Below are 22601 nucleotides of genomic sequence, written 5' to 3' on the forward strand. Positions count from 1 at the left end.
GAGAAAATAAGAACTTTCAAAATAATGCTTAAAGAGCTGCCGGAAAGACATTCAGTAAGAACAACTTGAAAAATTAGCTACTGTTCAAGCTGTGGTGACGCTTTATAAGCCAGATAACAGCTACGAGACATGAGAAATTTCTTTTGTCTAGTGGTCTTGTTACTCGGCTACGAACCCAAAGGTTGCGAGTTCGATCCTCGCTTATCGCCAATAGCAACAAAGCCATGAAATTAGCAAACCAAGATGGAACATATAGTTAAAAAGTATAGAACTTCAATAATCTTTGGATGAATAGGGAACTCAGATTGTTCTTTGTCATTTAGCTTGCACCAATGACTTTTATATCAATGTGATGTAGAATTTCGATATCATCAAAAATCAACCGATATCTTATTGCAATTTTAGACAAATCAAAACGCTCTTTTGTAAATTTTATTAAATTATTAACGCTCTGATTGTAATTATCAGCAGACATCTGATGCGTTTTTGTTGTTGTTTTGCTTGCATTGATTATATCAGTGATATTGATATATATTTATTATTATTATTATTGATAGTCTGAGCTTCAAGAACGATAATTCGTATATGGTATTTGCTAGGACAATATATTGTATTTAACTGAATAAGAATTAAAATAGCCTTTAAAGTTAAGAGTAGCCTTTAAAGTTAAAAAAAAAAAAAGAGGTAATAGTTCTAGGAATCTAATAAGGTGTGAGAAATAGGCAACTGAACATCCTTTAAATGTGGTTAATTTCAATGCCAGATGCTTAGGGAAGAAACAGCAAAACGTGAGTTACACAAATCAAACAATACTAAAAATAATAATGAAAAAATGAATATCAACTTACCATCTCTGCATACAATCCCTGTGGTAGCATTCGTCGTCGTTTCATTAATCAAACCATCAAATCCAGTAGTGGTATAGTTTCCACCTTCATCTTCAAAAGTGTAGTTACCATCAGTTGCATTGAAAGTTTCAGGTGAGAAAGCACCAAATTCACTGGTACCATTTTCTTCTGATTTATTTACACTACTTGTTAGATTAAAATCAAACTCGGTATCTACAGTGGTGGGAATTGTTGAATTATCAAACATGTAAGGTGCCACAGTTGTAACTTCTGCTTCATTTGGGAGTTCTGTTTCATCAGGATTCAGATCAATAGCAGACACAGGAATTGTCGTTCCTTCAGCTACTTCAGTGAAATTCGCTTCTTTCGTTTCATTATTAAAACTTAAGCTGGTGGTTACTGAAGATTTATCAAATTCTACGGTAGTTTCGGTGATTTCTTTGTAGCTATCATTTCCAAAACTTTTATAAGAAAATGGCGTTTCAGTATAAAGTGTTGTCTGACTAGCTTCTGTAAAGTAGTTCTGATTTGTGGAGAATACTCCATCCGTAAATGGTTTCACCAATTCCGTTACCGTATTATTTTGAATGGCAGAAGTAACTGCTGTTTTAGAAGATTCTGAAAGAGCAATTGTTGTTTCCGATTCAGTTATATTAGTTCCAGTTGCTTTTTCTTTTGGCAACTCAGTATTAAAACTATATGGAGTTGTTGAAATAGTATCCATATTCAAATGTTCAGTAGTTGTCTTTAATTCCTCGCCAAGAAATGTTGCCCTTGTTGTTGTAGCATTTGATTCAAACGCTGCCACAGATGTCAGATCAGTTGTTTCATCATATTTATTTGCAATTGAAGAAGATTCTTTTGTTGGAGTGGGAGCTGTAGTACCGATTTCGGCACCCAAATAAGTTGTATCGAAGCTTTCTGGACTAACTATTTTGGTTGTTGTACTTTCGGTTTTAGAAACACTCGGCATCATTGTAGTTCTTGTTAAGTTATGAGAACCAGCTACAACAGGAACGATGGACAAATTCACGATTTTCTTGAAATCCCCTCCGTCTACTATGGCAGTTACATATGTCAAATTCCTTTCAACAGGAAAGGGATTATCTGTTTTAGGTTTTGAGACAGGGACGGGAGTTGTTACAGATTCGGTTGTAGTTTCAAAGACATCCAGAGTACTCATAGTAGTTGTTTGATCAGAATGATATGTTGTTTCCACTTTATCAAAATTAGTTGCTGGTGTTGACTGATCAACACTTAGAATGCTATGAACAGGTGACGGCTCTGTACTAGTTGTATCAATTTTAGTTGTAAAAATATCTTTAGGATATGGCATTGTTGTTTCAGCAATAATAGTGTCTGGAGATGTCATTATATGTTGTGTGTTTGGATATTGTGTTTCAGTTATTTCTGTATCAGAAAATCCAGGAACATTCACAGTACTTTCTGGTTTTACTGTGCCAGTGGCATAAGACGTAGTTGTGATTTCACTCTCTGAAGCTAAATCTGCAGAGGTGACATTCTCAGTTAATACTGCATCGGTTGAAAAATTAGCATCTGCTTCAACTGTGACACTAGGTAACGTCGTAAATTCTGTCATGAGACCAGCAGTAGTTTCTCCAGCAAAATTTGTGGTTTCTTTATCAATCATTATGGTTTCTGTTGCATTCCCATTACTAGAAAAATTGGCAATGCGATCATCCCATGTTGTCATTTCTTCAGATGTATCAGTAGTCTCTAAACCTGAAGTGGTTAAATTACTGATAAAGAAATTTGTAGCAGATGTAGTTTGGACTATTGTAGGACTGGATGTAGTAACAAATGCAGAGGATAGGTTTAGTGAAGGTTGGAAAATATCGGAGTATGGAGTTTTTGTCTCGGTGTGAGTTTCACTTTCAGTCATATCAGTTGTGAAATAATCATATTCTTCTTTAGCTTTTGTGAAGTTATCTGATTCTATTTTTGGCGTTTGATTGAAAAAAGGAATGAAAAATGGAGTAGTAGATTTAATACTTATTTCTTCAGTTATATTAAATTCTTCTAATTCAGTTTTATTAAAATCAAGATTTGGGAAAACAGTAGGGCGACTTTGTAAATTTTCATCATAAGATGGAGTCGTTTCATAAACAAAAGTCTCATTAACAGTCATAGAATCAGTTTGAGATTCCCATGTAGTATCTTTAAAAGTGGTAGGATATGTTTGGTCTTTTGTCAATGAACCTTCTTGATTCACGGTCTCATATATTGCAACAGAAGCCTCTGTAGTATCCGATTCCTTTTTCAATGCATCTGTTGTAGTAGTTTCTGCTTCATATTCAGTAGTTTTTTCTTCACCATAAGTTGTTGGATTCGTTACTGCTGGTTTATAAGCTGTTGGGCTGTACACTGCTGGATTATATGTACTTGGACTATAGACTGTTGGGTTATAAGTTGATGGGTAATAAGAAGTTGGATTGTAAGTGGAAGGGTTGTATGCTGTAGGATTATAAGAGGTTGGATTATAAGTTGATGGATTGTAAGTGGAAGGGCTGTATGCAGTAGGATTGTAAGTTGTTGGATTGTAAGTTGCTGGATTGTAAGTTGTTGGATTATAAGTTGATGGATTGTAAGTTGTTGGGTAATAAGCTGTAGGATTATAAGTTGATGGATTATATGTTGTTGGTTTATAAGTTTGAGGGCTGTACACGGTTGGATTGTAAGCTGTTGGATTATAAGTGGTTGGATAATAGGTAGTTGGGTTATATGTTGATGGACTACTAACTGCAGGATTATAAGTTGAAGGATTATTCACAACAGGATTGAAAGTTGATAAACTGCTCTCCGTGGGATTGTATGTTGATGAATGGGTTGATTCTTGCACTGTTTCTGTAGCTTCTGTATCACTTAAAGTAGTAGGTACAGACTGGGTGGTAGTTTCTTCCTCTATAGGAAGTTCAGTTATGTATTCATTTTTAGAACCAAAAGTATACACTTCTGTTGTAGGTTCAGCTATATGGAATTTCAAAGTTGAATCATTTTCAGCTCTTCCAAAAGGAAATTCAGTTACAGGTTCTTTTGTCGTTCTACTTTCTACTGTTGTTATCGATACAGGTACTTCTGTTGGAACTGTCATTTCTTCAAAACTGAAAGTTGATTCATTTTTTTCAGGAATAAAAGGTCTTGACTCCATTCCAGTAGTAAAATTATCTGATGTCACAGGAAAGATGGGAGCTTCTGTTTCAAAGTTTGTAATACTTTCTGTAAATTCTAAGGGTGACGTAGTAGTTGTTTCAGCAATAAAAGAAACCCCTTTATCTGTTTCTGTACTCTTTTCAGTTTCAAAATTAAATTCTGTATACTTTTCTGTAGTAGTTAAATCACTCATACTTTCGGGTGAAATAGTAGATGAAACAGTTTGTAATATTTCAGTAGTAGTTCGTTCCGGTATTTCGAAAATTCCTCGATAAGATTTTTCTGTTGAAGAAAATTTTTCTTCTGGAGGATTAGACAGGGTGGTAATAGGTTTGTTGGTGGTAGTTACTTCTGGCATAGGATTTAGAGATGATGTGGATTGAGAAGGACTTACAGTACTTGCTGCTTCTGTTACTGAATATGTTTCAGAACTAAAAAATTGGACTACTTGAGATGACGATGGAACAGTTGCAGTAGTAGTACTAGTAGTAGGAGTGGAACCTATGCATGGAAAAATATTCATTATTGATTTCAGTTAAACTATACAGGTAATAAAGATATATATATATATACGTTTACATAAAAATGGCCAAATTGTTATCCTTTAAGATGTCAGAAATATAACATAGCAAAATTCAATAAATAAATACAAAAAAAAAATCCATTTAAATCTTCTAATTTAGCTATTGGCATAAAATATTTGGGTAAAAATTGTTTAACTGGTAAATATAATATAATTTGTGATAGTTTATTAATATAATCCATAAATATTGCATTTGAAATTATTTGTTTCTAATGAAAAAAATATGAATTTTTATAATTATATTAGCTTACTTGTTTCTGGTATTGGAGCACAGGATTTTCCATCAGGTAATAAATAATTATTTTTTGGACAACTACATGTCTTCGTTAAAGTGTCATAATTCCATAAACAATCAAATGAGCAGCCACCTTTTTGTATACGACATTCATCAAAAACATCTGAAAATAATATCATACATATAAATTTGCATATAAAAATCAAAATGAAATTCTTAAAAAAATTAAGACAGAGATATTCTATTTGACACACATTCACAAAATTTTATTTAAAAAAATTTTAGAAAAATTACTGTCTTTATCTATATGAAAAAGGAATGATTACCTAAAAAGTGTATGCTGTTAATATCAACTGTGAAAAAATTGTAAAAGGAATTATTTTTCTGCCTCAAATCTGCTGCTAATATCTCACTGGCTCTATCGGATCGAATGATGCCTTGATCAGAATTCCATATCACAACAAATTTTACTTTGATGCTACCAGGTCTGAAAATAAAATAAAGAAATTTATGTTTAAAAAAAACAACAACAGACAGTGCAAATAATTTATAGATAATCAAAAGCAGGTTTCCTATTAGACAGACTAGGGGTAGGGGTAGCTGCCAGAGGCTGCAAATAGATATATATTTGTAAAAATTCAAATTCTTCAGAATAATAAAATGAATCTGACCAATAATGTTAAGTGTTAATGTTACCGTATTCATTTCATTCCATTTATCAAATTGTTACAGTATTTATAAACACCAAGTATCTGTTAAAAAATAATGCATGCAAAAGTAGATGGTGTGCAATCAATAGAACATAATAAATAAATAAAAACGTATTTTGCAAAGTTAAAATAAAAATTAATCTAAAATAAATTGTTAGTTTGTTGGTAAGTTAAAAAGGAATTGAAGTAAGAGCTATTTTAAAAGAGGCATATACTGTGTATTCCCTAAGACTGCAAAATGTCTAAATCCATCAATGTAGATAACAAAAATTCTAAATTATCAGATGGGTTTAATAAACAAAGTACAGAGCTTTCTATACACACATATATGCAAATAATTGTATATGAAATTTATTTTTTAGTAGTCGTTATCAAATATATTTAGAACTGAAAAGACAAAGTAAAATATATTTTCTTCACATAAGAATACTGCATTTTGTTAAACAATGTACAATTCCCTTTACTTTAGATAGCAAAATTTATTATAACAAAAGCAATTCAACAATGTTCAAAAATCTAGAGGTTAAATTATACCCAAAAAAATTACATTAATCAGTGGTTGCTATGAACATTCAATTTTACAATGCATATAAATAATCACATTCAGAATTTTCAAAATAGCTAAGTGCTAATATCATAAAAGTGACATATTAAAAGTATTTTTCAAAAAAAAAAAAAAAAAAATCATTTACAGAAAGAGTACTGAAATGTTCTTCATAAAATGCTGCAAGCTTTAAAATGTAATATTGTTATCTATACATAGTATAAAATGAAGTCTCCTGAAAGCGTCTATATATTGAAACCCCCCAAAACTCGAGACATACTTGACTAATTTTGGAGATATTTGTGCCATTTTGTAGGGCATTTATTGGGGAAGGTTTTAAGAGGGAAGGTTATATCAAAATAAGAAAAGCAGTTTTATAATTGCGATTTTAATTATTTTCCTACTACGATTCGCGCATGCGCAAAGTAGCAATATCTGTTATTTGCACTTAACCGCGCGTGAGCGGACATCTCAAACTTCGCATGTACAAATAACAAGAGCTGTAGTATTCTGTCTAAAGGTTCCGAGGAACTCTGCAGCAAATTAATATAGAAAAAAAAATAAAGTGAATAAATGCAGTAAAATGAAATGCATGTAAAAATATTTAATCGAAAATAATGAAAGTAAACAAAAGAAGCTTGTGCAGCAGGAAAAAAACAAGGGAAATGAACAGGAAAGATAGAAATACAGTAGCATACAGTAACATAAAAAAAATGGTGGCTATGTAACCCCAAACAAAGAGTCACCGAAAAATTGCCAACCTCGCAATGCGTCAAATGACTGTATATCAAAGCTTAGCCCTAAATATTTCTGAATGTGTGCTATAAAAAATGGTTTTGTAGCTATTTTTGATGATTTCTAAATATCTTTTTGATCCCGCATGACATTCCCATGTCATATCGGGTGGAGGCTAGACTTAAGCCTAAATTTAATTTTTCCTCTTAGATGTTATGCCACGAGCAACGATGTGCGGGTTCTGCTAGTTTCATATAAATATCATAATCTTGAGAAGAGAAATGCCATGAGAATTAACTGGAGATGAAGATAATTTTTCGGTAAAACCCCATTTAACGGGATTTTGCCTTCAGGGATATATATATTTTATTGATATGAAGTATCAAAAATTGATTTTTAAATAGCTTTTTCAAAATGTAACATTAAAAAAATCAAGCTATAGTTCTTATTAATTATATTTGAATAAAATAACTTACCTGAAACTTAGAATTTTAATCGTCTCAAATCTAGCTCCATTTTCTCTAAATATCCTTCGAAGCTTTAAAAAAAAAAAAAAAAAAAAAAAAAAAAAAAAAAAAAAATCATTGAATTTCAAAATGATCAAAAATTATCAATCAAATGTATCATTTTTTTTTTTAATCTAGTCATAACATACAAAAAAGTTAAATGTTTTCCTTCAATATAAATATGTTATACTTACTTCTGTTTCTAAATTATTTGCTAACACCATATATCCTCGTGATGTGTTGTCATTCAAGTCGTAGGTAAAATTTTCGTCAATTATTGTAAATTCTCCAACTAAAGCATTTGGCACTACCAAAGATAATACAAATATGTATAAATGTTTTGAATATAAATTAACGAAACTTATAAAAATATATACATAAAAGTAATGTGCTGATACTAATTATTGTAATTAATAATTAATATGTAATTGCATTTAAGTAAATATATCACAACAAGTAATATGAATTTTTTTTAAATTCAATTCCTACTGAAGTCAATAAAGAAAAATTTTATTTTAGTTATCTTTTATTAAATAATTATCAAAACAATTATTTAGTATCAAAAAATTACTGACTTTCGCAAGTATTGAACTCATATTCTTCACCTCCTCGTGAAAAATACTGAAATCCTTGCATTTTACCGATTGAGCTACTACTTGTTGATTTCAATTTTCATTACAAACTGCTAAAACTTTATTTAAAGTATTAAAAATTAATTAAATTTAATGAATGAATTGATAATTGAAAAGAATGTATTAACATCAAGTGTCATCCACTACAAGTTTAAAAAAATATATTTGAACTTGAGTGGATGAATAAAAAGTATTTTATTAACGATTGAAAATTTGCACAAGATATATAAATATATATAGGGAGAGTGTGAACTAATAGTAAGAATTGAATAAATAATAAAGCCAATCACTAAATATAATATACAAATATATTTACACATCATAAATTAAGAATTAAAAAAAAATGGGTCATGCATTTGATATAGAGCTCAAGATGTCCGATGTTTTTAAGCAGAAATATACATTACAACACACACACACACACACACACACACACACACACACACACACACACACACACACACACACACACACACACACACACACACACACACACAGAAAAAAAAAAGAGCGAAATGAAAATGTATCTTAATTTTAATTAATGTATAATTTTAATAATTAATCCATATTTGATTAAGTTAATGGTTTCAAAGCTGGATAAATCTTCTACGTCAAATTATTGATTTTTTTACTGTATATTATAGGAAAATTGATTAAATAACCATCAAAAAATTTTATGAGGTTAAATTACAGTCATAAACTGCTTATTTTATTTTATCCCATTTTCTCTATAGATACCTGCAAGCTTTGGTTTGAATCATTTCTACAGATTGTCCAAAATCAGTTTAAACGGTATGACAAAATATCTGGATGCAACACTGACCAATATGAATAGTAAAATTCTTCAGTTCCAAATTATTCTTCATTTCATATACAAAGTGTTTAAATGAAATTAATTACTAATTTCTCTGTAGTGATGATTTTTAAAAAAAAATCAAAGAAAAGTTTCCAGATAGTGCAATAACCGAATGGAAATTCATATTAAAAATAGGACTTCGGGAACTTGTTAGTGGATCATGCTCATCATCAGTGGTACCCAAAGATGAGTTGGATACTCACCTTCCTTATAGGAACTCTGCAAACTGTTATAGAATTAATTTATTTTTACCTTATACACAAATTATTTTTCAAAAAGTACTTGTACTAAAGTGGAGTTGTTTTACAGAGGGATCCAAGGGGGTGTCTGAATTCCATAAAGCCGCTGAGAATTTAAAAAATAAAATTGGGGAAAGTGCTTACATGTAGAGTAATACAAATTCTTAATATTCAGTGGTACTTTACACGGCTTTGTGGCCATTTAAATATAGAAAATCACTATCTCCATCTCGGTGATTCCACTTTTCTATTTCACCCTATTTGCACAATATATCCAAGATGTTCGATATACGCTAACTACTTTGCTATAACCTCACTCGCCTCCTCTAGCGAATCACTAGTTTCTTAATGCTCAGAAACGAGGCTTCGCTGTGGATGATGGGGAAGATTTGTGAAATCTCGAGATATTTTTGTGAAGACATTCAGAAGAGGCTAGGATGATGGATATGTACCTTGGGTTTTTATTTTAATCAAATAAACTATAATGTATACCCTTAATTACTACCCGTATTCTGGCGAAGATTGTAAGCCTTTCAGTAAATAAATAATGGTTCTGTCCCCGGCGACATTCAGTGCTTTACACCCTTTCGGGTAGGCGGGTCGTCGTGTGGCTGACCAAGACCAAGATGTTCGATATTTTGAATGCCTTACAATATCCTAGCAACATTACAGAGCATCTTGAGTTAATAGAGTGATATACCTAGTTAATTGTAATAACGATAACAATATCAGCTCGGATACTAAAAAATGGTATATTACATTTATTTAAAACCAAAGTATTAGATTGAATTTTTCTCCTGTCTCTTACCTATAGTTTGCGAATGTGACGAATCATTCAGCAGAGGAACTTTTAAACTGACTGTAGAAGGCGCCCGAGTGACTGTGTCGAGCTCTTCGCGCGCTGCCGTGGATGTCGCATTCGGAGGAGAGGCGTCCACCTGAGACTTCTGTGGCACTTTGGAGGATGTTCGGGGCCAGGATGCACCCGCGTGGGCTATCGATTCCACGCTCGGCAGGGAATGACCAGACTCGTATTTTGTGTTTTTAGTATAAATGATGCCAGCTGCAGAAAACAAAGACATGATTTGTAAGTGCTCAACAGACATAATATGTGATTAAAATAGAGATTTAGATACTGCATTCTTCTTTTAGTGTAATATTTTCGCAAAATTAACAATTGAATTAGTCTGCATTATGGATTAATTCGAAGTTCATGAAATTACACTTTATTCTTGGTTGCAAAATTGCACCAATTAAGACTCATAAAAGAATAAGAAAATCCTATGTATCTAAACATGCCATGTAAATGAAGCATTATGCACATTTTTAACATATTTATTCACAAAAAAAAAATAATAATGATTCATATATACATAAATTTAGAAAATAGAAAATTTAAGAATAAATTTATCCCAATTCAGTTTTTTCCCTTTCTTTGAGTGCTTTGTTAATTTCTCTCTCACAAGTATTACTATTGGTCGTCTTCTATTACTGCTAACATCTTTCATTAAAAATTTCAAGATATAATTTTGTGCATTAAAAAAAAAAACCCATAACTTCTTATATTTGGATCAACTGCAATATATAAAAACATATTCTGAGAAGATCGATCTGATAACGTACTACAATATATATATATATATATATATATATATATATATATATATATATATATATATATATATATATATATATATATATATAATATTAATAAATTCTATCAAATTTGCATTGAATCATATGTAAATTAGAAGCAGATTATGCAACTGAAAGAGGGACGTCTAAGAAATTTATTTCATGCAACCCATTTTCCAAAATTTATGATAAATATATATGAGAGAAAAGTATTATTTATTTATTTTATTAGAAATTTAAAACTTTTTATTAAGTCTTTATACTTTACTTCCTGCAGAATGATGCCATTTTTCGGAAATATTGCGCTTTGAATTGAATACGCATTCTTTTTACTATTAAAATTTCGTTCAAACCAATTCATTCAAATATTTAGAATGGGTTATCAAAATTTCTTTTATCAATAAATGGGTTGTTAAAATCTAGTTTGGGAGCATTGGTGTTTCCTTCATTAATAAATTATAAAATTTAATTTAACTCTTATAATCTTGAGAAACTAAGTGATATCAAAAAATTATAGGAGCGAAGGAATTTTCTGAATTATAAAGCATGCAAAAAACTTGTACGAAATACTCAGTAGATTATAATATGAATGGCAATGTAGACTGAGCTGACAAAAGTCATAGCATAGCAGTAATGTTGAGTAAAAATTGTTTAAATGGGCAGTACAGTGGCAAGGCTTTCATTTGTATTCAAGTGATGTATCTGAAAAGGTTTCTGACTAATTATGACCACACGATGGGAATTAACAGATTTTGAAGCTGAATCATAGTTAAAGCTAGACGCACAGGATATTCCATTTCAGAAATTGTTAAGGAATTCAACCGCAATTCCATGCCTACTTCCCAACATGGAAAAAATTGAGTGGAGCTTTTTTTAACGAGATTATGATAGGAACACAAATATATACAGATGGTTCCAAAATTAATGGACGTGTAGGCTGTGCCATAGTTATTTTCAAAGATGGAATTGAAACAGATCATAAAATGTTTAGAATAAACGATGCAAGCATTGTTATATTGAAGAACTTCTCGCGATATCACAAGCAATTGATTATATAATTACTAAAAAATGGTTATACGTTAACATTATTTCAGATTCCAGATCTGCATTAGAAACCTTGCAAGCTGTTAATGAAGAAAGAAAATTTATACAGGACATAAAATGAAAGATTGTTAATTCAAGACTCAATATAAAGCTTGTGCGGGTGAAAGCTCACAAAGGTATACAAGGGAATGAAAGAACTGGGCCTAGAAGCCACAAAAAAAGAAGAAATAGATTATCACTAAGGATTAACTGCTACACAACTAAAAACAGAATTAAAAAATAAAATAATGGAAAATTGGCAGGTAAGATGGGAAGACTCAAATAAGGGAGTTTGGACGAAAAGATTCATACAAAATGTTAACATAAATAGACTATATGAAGGCTTCTACATTAACCAAATTATTACCGGACACGGAGCTTTTCGAGCACATCAGACAAGACTCTGACAAATCTCCGGTATGTAAATGTGGTAAAGCATTGGGGACAATTCAACACGCCATTAAAGACTGTGAACTTTGAGATGATATTCGTAGATTGTGACCGCAGGACTGGTTTAATATGAGCTTAGAAACTCTTGTCAAGCTTCCACTCTTCCGTGCCTGTTCTTCCAAAATTCTAGTCAAATTATTACAAATGGAAATGGAGGACTTGGACTGAATACTTTGTATATATGTAAATAAGTTTTTCTTTTCTTTTGGGATTTCAAAACTTAATAATTTAATTTAATTGATTTTAAAATTATTTAATATAAAACTTTATATTTATACTTTAACAAATTGTTAAATTACCATTGTACTTGAATTTTGTATGTATTTGTATATTATAAATTTAAGTTTGTAAGCTAAATTGTATAGCTATTATTTGTTTGTAGAGTTTTGTTGTAATGTACAACTGTTTTTGGATCTCTTGTATAGATTTGAAATGGGACATGGAGATATTTGAAATACAAATTATTGCTTATGGTGGACTGGTCCGAGGAACCCAGACCTTAATTATTTGGTTACCAAGTTGTTAGACCTGCGCCTTCGCTCTGAGTGGGATTACTTTGCGGCGGCCCATCGTTATATCAGAATGATTTCGGCCGGTCGGAGTATAGGTATGCCTTCCCACCATGGACAGCGCAGTGGTCGACCGTATTCAATTACCGAGACCAGCGGTGTGTGCATAGAATTATCAGTTATAATAAGACAAGCAACATTGCATGAAATAACAGCAGTAATCAACGTTGGATGAATGTTTCGATGTACTGCCCGACGGACATGCCCGTTAGGGCAGTACATCGAAATTTGGTTTTAATGGGTTATTGCAATAGAAGACCGACTAGAGTGTCTTTATTCACAATTGGGCTCTAGACGACTGAAAAATTGTACCTTGATCAAATGAGTCATGATTTCATATGGAAGAGCTGATGGTAGGGTTCGAGTGTTTCCACGAAGCCATGAACCTAAGTTGTCAACAAGATACTGTGCAATGGACTGAGTCCTCTGGTTTAACTGAACCGATCATTAACTGGAAATGGTTATGTTCAGCTACTTGGAGGCTACTTTCAGCCATTCATGGACTTCCTGTACCCAAACAATGATGGAATATTTATGGCTAACAATGTGCCATATCACGTAACTATTCGCGATTGGTTTGAAGAAAATCTGGAAAATTTCAGCAAATGAATTGACTACCAGTGAATGAATATACCACCATCGAACATTAATGGGATCTAATTAAGAGATCAGTTTACACACAAAATTCTGCCCAGGCAACAGTTTCGCAATTATGAATGTTTATAAAGGCAACATGGCACAATACTTTTGCAAGGGACTTCCAACAACTTGTTGAGCTCATGCCACATCGAATTGCTACTCTTTTCCAGGCTAAAGGAGTTTCGACATGTTATTAGGTGATATCCCATGACTTTTGTCACAACAGTGTATATCAATAGTTAAACTGAGAAAAACAGTCGAAATCAGGATTTCTAGACAATGTTTTACTTGTCTAGAAACCTAGTTAATAAAGTTATTAAATATAGGACTGACTTGAAACTTATTAATTTCAAATCAGTCCTAGATTTTCACACATATGTATTGTTATAATTCACAACTAGACATGATAATTTAAAATGTAATAAGCAATATTAATTTCAATTTTGCTAATAGTTTAAAAATACAGACATTTGCATGTTTCTACTTACTTGCAGCAAATACACACATTAAAATTACAACAGATAAGACAATTGTGATTGCTCCACATATAAGCAATCGCTTCCAGTTAGGACAAACTTTTCTACTGTCATCAGAATTAAAATACAACTTTTCTCCCCTGAAATAAGAAAGATATAATTTTATTTTTGAAATTTGAACATTTTCTAAATATATATACAAAATAAAATCAGTGTTTAAGTGGACTCTTTTATAATGTGTACTAAAATGTAAAAATCCCCCCCCCCCACATATTATAATAAAACAAAATATTTCAGAAAATGAGAGATTTTTTATACTTTTAAATTTGATCCATTTAATATAATTTAATAAAATAAAATGTCATTCATTTTCGAATAAATCAATATAATTTTTGAATTTTACTTCACTTTCCAGATGGAAGAGAATTTATTCAACTTTAATGTTTTCAATCAGACTAAAGATTAAACTACGGGTTTGATATTTAGTAATAACAAAGCATTTTTACTTTCATTTGCTATTTAAATGCTCTTTACAACGGTAAGAAATTAATTTGTTAATGACTTAAAAAAGTTAAGTAACAACATGAGAAAGAAACTAATAAAATGTATCAAATACTTCTACTAATTTGGAAAAACTTCTTTTTGAAACTTTTGGGCTTCTGTAGTATTTGACATTAACTTCAATACAAAAATTGTTGATAAGGCCTAACATGCGCGGCTTTTCTGTAATTTTAATCCCAAGTTAAAATTTTGAAATGTACGTGGAATGTAGTAAATTTATTCATATTTTATTTTTACAAAATCTTTACAATAGCAATTAAGAATCAGATATTCATTTTTACTTTTGTCCTTTGCTATATAATGTTTTCACTTTTAGTACACACGGTGAAAATGAGCCTAGAAGTGATAATAATTGAAAAAACATTAATATTCGAATTTCTCATAAAAGTTAAGTCGTTGATTCATTTATTAGATATTTGTTCCAAATTATTTGCAATCAGCTATTAAGGGTTTACTGCGGAGAAAATGCTACACATTCATTGATGGATTTTAAATAATTGTCAATTCTCAGATATCGAAATCTTCAGTACTTTTGAGCCCGCGCCATGTATTGCCAAAAAAGACAAGATCTACTTTTATCTCATCCCTATCTCTCCAATTGGGATGAGATGAAAGAAGATGGGGAAGTATAAGTCAATGCCCAAAAAATAATTCCAAAATAGTAGGCAGACTAGATAACTGCCCAGGGACTGCCAGGATATAATTAGTCAGTTACAACTTTGTCATATAAAACCAATCTTTCATTCTGTTCGCTTAGTACAGTAGTTAATTAATAATAACGTTTGGTTAAATAACAGAGGGTACAAATATGGATGCCAATCAGTTAGGAGTCACACACATACACACGCGCGGTTATTGACATAAAAAAAAATCCAAACCCAAAATAATATGTGTATTAAGTTAAAAAAAAAATGTGCTGAAATGTGAAAATAAATTATAAAAAAAGAGGTCTCATAAGATTCATTGCCTAGGGAGCAAAATGCATAAATTATATAAATCCACTTAAACAATGATCAGATAATGCGTAATAGTTATTTAAGTAAACATTCGCATGATCGATTTAGGTACACAACAATAATATAGTCGCGATAAACGGCATTCCGTTATGGTTTTATTTCTTCGTCTCATTTGGTTTTCATAGCATAAAATGAGAGCACTTTAATTTAGCCTTCGCCGTGTCCTTCATATTGAAACCTAGGGTAGATATACTTTCCTCCTAATCGATATACCACAGATGAACATACTATACATGTCGCATTTAATATTTATTGTTTTTTTTTAATTAATCTTTGTTTAAAAAATGAAAAATTGCACTGTGTCTTCAAAATTCAATAAACTTTCTATTGTTCCATTAACATATAAAAGCTGTAAATTAAAATTACCATTTGAAGCATAACAAATATGAAATATCTGTGTGCATTTCTCGAGTGCTATCACTTCCTTTTTCCTTTTAATTCCCGATAAACTCAACACAATAGGAAAATAAAAAGGATAAGAATTTGCTCTCATAAAAAACTAAACTTCAAGTCTCGAAATTGGATCGCAGATCAAGGAAATCAAAGATATTATTGTTTGCGTAAGGAAATTTCTAGTATAGAATCCCTTTTCGGAAGTCATATTACAAATCGATTTTTATTGGAGCAGTTCCAATTTAGAAAACAGGCAGTGCGTTTTTTATGCCGATAGTTGCAAAGTATTTTATTGCAGGTGATAAAACAACAAGTGATGTGCTTGATATTATTGTCCGCTTTCGTAACCTGACAGTCTAGAAAACATCTTACTTTACGCCAGAACAGTGAATTGTTCTACAAATAGATTTCTTTCGTCTAAAGTATATATTTTAAGCATTCATAAAGTAAATGCATTGTATATCAGTAGTGATTTAAAATATTGTTTAGCAGCCTTAAAAAGAGAAGAATTAAAATTTGGTATTTTGATAGATAGCCATGCTGACACTGGCATAGCTTTGTAAGTATCAACGTTAAAACTAAATGAATAAAATCCAGAAGAAAAAAAGAAAAAAAAGGTCATCGTTTCCCAGATATTCATTTCGATTTATGAAAAATTTTGAATGATTCTCCTCTAACAGATGACTTCTTATACCAAATAGAAACCCACATGTTATTCATAAAAAAAGATTTGGTACTATTTTTAAACATTTTTTTTATTGCTTTGTTTAACTAGCTTAGTTTTTTTTCTTTCTTTGTAACAAAGTCAGATCATTTAACTAATTCAGAGGCCGCTACTTAGCAAAATTATTTAAACAGAATATCTAGTATAATTCTTTTTTGGGATGTGTATAATTTCGTATTTCATAAGAAAGTGGATCGTTCCTTAGCTACTAATGTAACTTTCTTTCAAAATTGCATGCTCACGCATTTTCATCATTATGAATTTTCTTTTTCTCTATAAAAAGAATATTCAATGGAAGAAAAGAAGACAAAAGCTTTTTTTACTACACATTCATTGTATTGTCTTAAACAATTCATTCGTGGAAGGGACTTTTATATCAATAATAAAAAAATTTCGGCAACAAAAAAAAAAAAAAAAAAAAAGCTTGCCAATAAATTAATGCTTAAAAAAACTCTCCTAAAAATAGAAAGTTGATTGCGAATGAAATGTCAAAATATTTTAAACCTGTTAGGTGAAATGTAAATTAATAAAGCAAAGCAAGCCTCAGGGAAAAAAACCAAATTTGTTTCATTTTTTTAGAGATACTATTTAGAATTTTAAAATAAATAAGTGAAAAGATAAATCAAATATAGTATGCAATGAAACAAAAGCTAAATAATTTGGTCAATAAAAATGGTAATCCCATTGAAATTTTAAATGATAAAATTAATAAACTTGCTCTACAATTCTGTGTGAATTTCCGAAATTTCAAGCCACCATAGTAAGGCCAAAATTTATAATCAAAACTCTACGAAAATCGCACTTTGACTTAATTTGATTCATTAAATTTTTAATTGAAATTTTTTTAATGTATATCTGTTTAATTACAGTTATTTAATTATTTATTTTTCTTATCGCCACTTTTGGGGATAAGAAACAATCTTTTCTGTTGAAAACAGAGCTGCGAAATTATTTTTTCTATTGGGGGTTTATGAAACAGCTTTATGCAAAACTCACAATAAAGACAATTTTATGATTGACAAAACAATCTACTGGTAAAAATGATATTTTGGCAATCGAAATTGGAAACTAAGAAACATCATCGTTTTGAGATAACATGTATGAGGAAATCATAAAAAAAATCCTCCATTAAGCCTGTTCGACAAAAAATTATAATAGCTCTTTGAACAATAGAAGTGGATCTAGGAATGAATAATAAATTTTAATTCCCCTGCAATATTTTTAAAGGAGACGCAAATAATGACAGAAGAGAGTAATCTCCCCGAGAAGGTATCAATGAGTTTTAATTATTTAAATTAAATTACTAGAAAGGCAAAAAATTCACCATGCATGTCTATAGATGACTGTTAAAAAGGAAAAATTGCTATTAAGAATCTAAAAAACACATTCCAGCAAATACAAAATAGGAAGAAGTAAGAAAAAATTTTGATACTTTGGGACAACGTCATTTACAGGTTTTACTGTCAGAATGAAACTTAAAAAAGAAAAACTCTTAATGTCTTAAATTCAAAGTATAGATAAACAAAGAAATCACAAATCTTGGAATTGTTAAGTAATACAATTTGAGAAAAAATCGAATTCTTGTAAAATATTAGAAGAATTTAAATGCACTCATGTCCATAAATTAAGGATAATTCAGAGTCACGCGGAAATCGAATTCTAAAATACATATATCACCCGTAAAATGACTACACACCTCTTCAAAAATCATATGCAAATTGCAGGAAGCCAGCAGATGACACCGATAGTGCGTCACAATGACGAGAGGGTAAGAGAGTGATGTATAAACAGGCAAAAAAGTAAAAATTGTTCGCAAGCGCTTTACAAGCCTTTCAATGCAATAACCGCATCGTTATGACACAAAGTGTAGCATTTGGATGATTTTTTACGTGGTAGAATAATCGGCCGTCTGGAATGTGGGAAGTATCCGGGGAACTTGAAATCGCCCAGAGTGTCATCTCCAGACTTTGGCAATGATTCCACGATGATGGTAATGTGAGTAGACGTTACAGCACAGGTCGCTCACGAGTTACAACGCCGAATGAGGGCCAGTATTTGGCAGTTGCTGCCAAGAGAAACAGACGGAGCACAGCATCAGACTTTGTTTCGTCAGCTCTCTTCAGCCACTAATACGACAGTTTTCAAGGCAGACCGTGTACAAACTCTTAGGACAGATTGGTCTATATGCTGGTAGGCCTATCAGATGTGTTCCACTTACTGCAACTCACTGTCACCTGCACTTAGTAGAGAGCATGCACTGTGGACACCACAACAGTGGGCTTGTGTGATGTTTCCCGACGAGTCCAGGTTTAACTGATTCTCGCCGGACTTTCATATGGAGAACGCCAGGTACCCGTTACCACCAAGAAAACGCCATTGAACGACACCGTTACGGTGGTGCAGGATTGCTGGTTTGGGGAGGAATTATTCTGGGTTCCAGAACTCACCTGCATGTTCAAATTGGAACCCTGACAGGCCAAATCTATCTGGACGTCATTCTGGAACAACAAGTACGTTTGTTTGCCATGGGCGTAAAATGTGTGCTTATGGATGGCAACGCACGTACTCACCGTGCAAACATCGCAAACGAATGCCTACGATCGAAGGATGTCACCCGTATGGACTGGCTAGCATTCTCACCGGACTTGAATCCAGTAGAGCATATGTGGAACATTCTTGGCCGAAGAGTTGCAGCCCGTCAACCACCTCCTACATGTCTTCCTGAACTTCGGAAAGAATTGCTTGATGAGTGGTGTATATTCCCCAAGATCAGATCGATAATTTGATACTCAGTATGCCTAAACGCACATATGGACTGTATTGCATCGTCTCGGAAATCATACCAACTATGTAATATTGGTCTTTGTAAATAGGTTTTTTTTTTTAAATTTTCTCCAGCGAGCAAAAAATCGCATTTTTATTCATGATATCAAATATAGAGCATATTTTGTGCCCTTTACCTTTTGTTTAATAAATAGGCTTTACAAATAAGTCACATTTGTTTTGGTTATGACTTCATTTTCCTGAGCTTGCATTATCCTTAATTTATGGACATTAATGTATTAGTCTTGTGTAAATCGTATTATTAAAATAAATATAAGTCTAAATTGTAATAAAAATCCTCGATTAATTAGATGAATAAAGATGATTCTGATTCATTATTGAACCTCTTTGAAATAATGATTCATTTTAAGAGTTTCTTTCTCCATATTTTCATATATAATTTTGGATAAATGCATGAAAAAGCATTTCAAGAATTGATTTAGATTTTCGAAATTGTCAAAAATTCCAAGTACATCTAATATGCATCAGCAAAAATGACAGTACTTTGCATTGAATCAATCATAAAAAGGTTAGATCCACAAAGACTTTTAAAATGACATCAAAACACGACTGTTTATTTCTAAGTAGAGCTTTTAATTATCCAAGTCTTTTCAAAGTAGCTCCTATCTAATCAATATAAAAACTTAAATAAAATAAAATAGATCGAGAAATTTTCATATTTCCTATCTGATCAAATTTTTAAATAAAAGTGGAAGGGAAAGGAACAATGAAATTCAATTTGTGATACAAAAATTTGGTGAAATTCTGTAAGAATTGAAAAGTCACAGGAAGAATTTGTTGCTATTTCATATACATTATATATTCTCTAATAATCTGCAAACATAAACACTGATGTACATATATCTTGTCTCATTTTTGTTTTATCTTTTTATTAAATTTTTCCTTAATTCAAATGTTGGTTGAGAGGTATCTGATTCTTTTACTTAAGTATAGTTTATACAAGGGTCAGTGGCAGATTTAGATATTTTGCAGCCTAGACAGTGCACGTTATGAGGCTCCTCTTAATAAACTGGGCAATTTAGTCTCACATTTTCATGCATTTTTAACACGCTAATGATTTATTTTATGCCAATCTTTTATTTTATGAACTTTAGGAAAATGTATTTCTTGTAATACTTCAGACAGTCTGACATCCACATTTGTACACAATGATATTGAAATAGACATTTAATGTTTATAAATCTTATAATGAAAATCACAGCAACTTGATCGTTTATATTTTATAAAAGGTTAATATTATCCAAATAATTTATAATATATTGAATTATTATTGAAAAATTTATTTGAAAAAATAGGAATTAAATTAATGTCAAGCAATTCGCTACCAAATCTGCCAAAATGGAAGGCTACTAGAAACATGAAAAATACTTTTACCAGAATTTTAATTTGATGTATAACGATGTTTGTTTTTTTATTTTATTTTATTATTTAAAATTATAGTGTCAGGTTCTTTAAATACATCGGTTGACAGTTCTGTTAAGAAATCGGCATTATAACATTTTTAACAACAATTTACAATATTATTCATCAAATTAATATTAAGTGCATGACTTTGCTTTTGTGTACCAATTCACTTAAATTGTTGCTAAAAGTTTTTTTACTTGTCTCAAAAATTTAGTTAGTCATTCTCTTTTTCAGCAATTGTTGTACAAAGAGAAAGACATCTGAGAGATCATTTTAATTTTAATTTTAATTTTTAATAGCTGCATTTGATGTAAAACTCGAAATGACTCTTAATAATAAAAAAAAAAAAAAAAAACTATTTATTTTTGCATGATAAGCAATCCAATTATATAGCCTGAAAAAAAATCCTAAATGAATTTCTCTATGATATCATGTTATTAAATCATTTAAGTCATAGTCAATATAAAACTTAATGATTCTATAACTTATAAATGCAATCAAAAAACAAATAGAAATGAAAATAACATAAATCTCCAGAAGGTAAGTAATATGCTATAATGACATTCATGCAGAAAATGTAAATCAGATTGTATTCAAAAAAGGAATGACACGACGAAAAAAAAAAACACAAAGAATCTTTTTCAGGTTCTCAATGTGTACATGACTTCAGGTGAGACAGAACACAGGGTGGGAAAAAAACATCAAAATACTACAGAGATGGGGGGGGGAAGCAACAAGCATTCATTATTTTTCACAGATATACGACAAGACAGTACGTAAAATATAAAGGAAGACATTGCTTTCAAGATTACCTAAGGGAAAAAAATATAATATTTTATATTTTTATTTTTTAAAACTTATTTTTGCTTTTATATTGAAAATAATGAAATTGCAATACAAGACATAATATGTCCATATACACAAACATGCAAGGTTTTGTAGAAGACACATGGATATAAAACAAATACAAAGATCATATTACACAATGACTAGGAATCTTTTGAAGATTCAACAGAACACAAACTAAGAATGGAAAAAAGAAGGAAGGGAATTCCCACCAATTTCAACAAAAACAATAACCAACACAAGCACACACAAAAGGGTTTAGACAGGTACGTAACGTTCAGTTGTGAGTTTGAGAGCAAAATACATGCAGAGGACTGCACTGCAAAAGCGTGCCTTTCACAAATGGGATAGTTACAACGGTCCACAGACTAAACAATGAAGATGAACATTGAATGGCACATTTCATGCACATCTTTAAGTAACTTACGTGGGCTTGTGTTCAGAAATACTACTATCTGATCCCTCGCGGCTAAAGAAAACAAAAGGAAATGATTTAGCATTTAGTACTATAGTTAAATCAAAAGTTCTCTGTCTCTGACAACTCTGACTTGTACAAAAGCAAGGGTTTATTTATTCAGGTTATAAAACTTTGAACAACAGAACTATCAAGAGATTGATAGTCTTGTCGAAATTCTGATTCATATTAAACCTATGGAAATGACACTATTATATGAGCAAGATGATTGGGAAAATCTCATATTTGAATGGCTGAGAGGATAAAAACTACTAACAATCCTTTAAAAAAAAACTATGATGTATATTTTAAATTATCGATTTTTTTAAAACCACTTTTGTTTATCTTTAAATTTGCTTTCATTTTTAATAATTATCACTAATAAATAACTTTATTCGATACTTCAAAAATGAGATAATAACTAGTAGATTTTTTTCTGGAAATCTGC

The 22601-nt window shown here is 31.0% G+C and overlaps 1 protein-coding gene across 4 annotated transcripts in view; it reads right to left on the bottom strand.

Annotated features, from left to right (window-relative positions):
• The window catches only part of LOC129966912 (mucin-2-like), a 139413-nt gene that overhangs the window by 17557 nt on the left and 99255 nt on the right, over positions 1-22601 (bottom strand). For 3 of the 4 annotated variants that reach the window (XM_056081526.1, XM_056081523.1, XM_056081525.1), the window contains exons 3-10: positions 22127-22168; positions 13924-14051; positions 9868-10122; positions 7527-7639; positions 7303-7364; positions 5164-5324; positions 4854-5000; positions 849-4520 (exon numbers count right to left, since the gene is read on the bottom strand). In XM_056081526.1, the coding sequence (XP_055937501.1) occupies positions 849-4520; positions 4854-5000; positions 5164-5324; positions 7303-7364; positions 7527-7639; positions 9868-10122; positions 13924-14051; positions 22127-22168 (4580 nt within the window). The remainder of the gene's footprint in view (positions 1-848; positions 4521-4853; positions 5001-5163; positions 5325-7302; positions 7365-7526; positions 7640-9867; positions 10123-13923; positions 14052-22126; positions 22169-22601) is intronic. The other variant, XM_056081524.1, reaches the window with a different exon arrangement.

This window comes from Argiope bruennichi, chromosome 4 (genome assembly GCF_947563725.1).
Source record: "Argiope bruennichi chromosome 4, qqArgBrue1.1, whole genome shotgun sequence".
Lineage (NCBI taxonomy): Eukaryota > Metazoa > Arthropoda > Arachnida > Araneae > Araneidae > Argiope > Argiope bruennichi.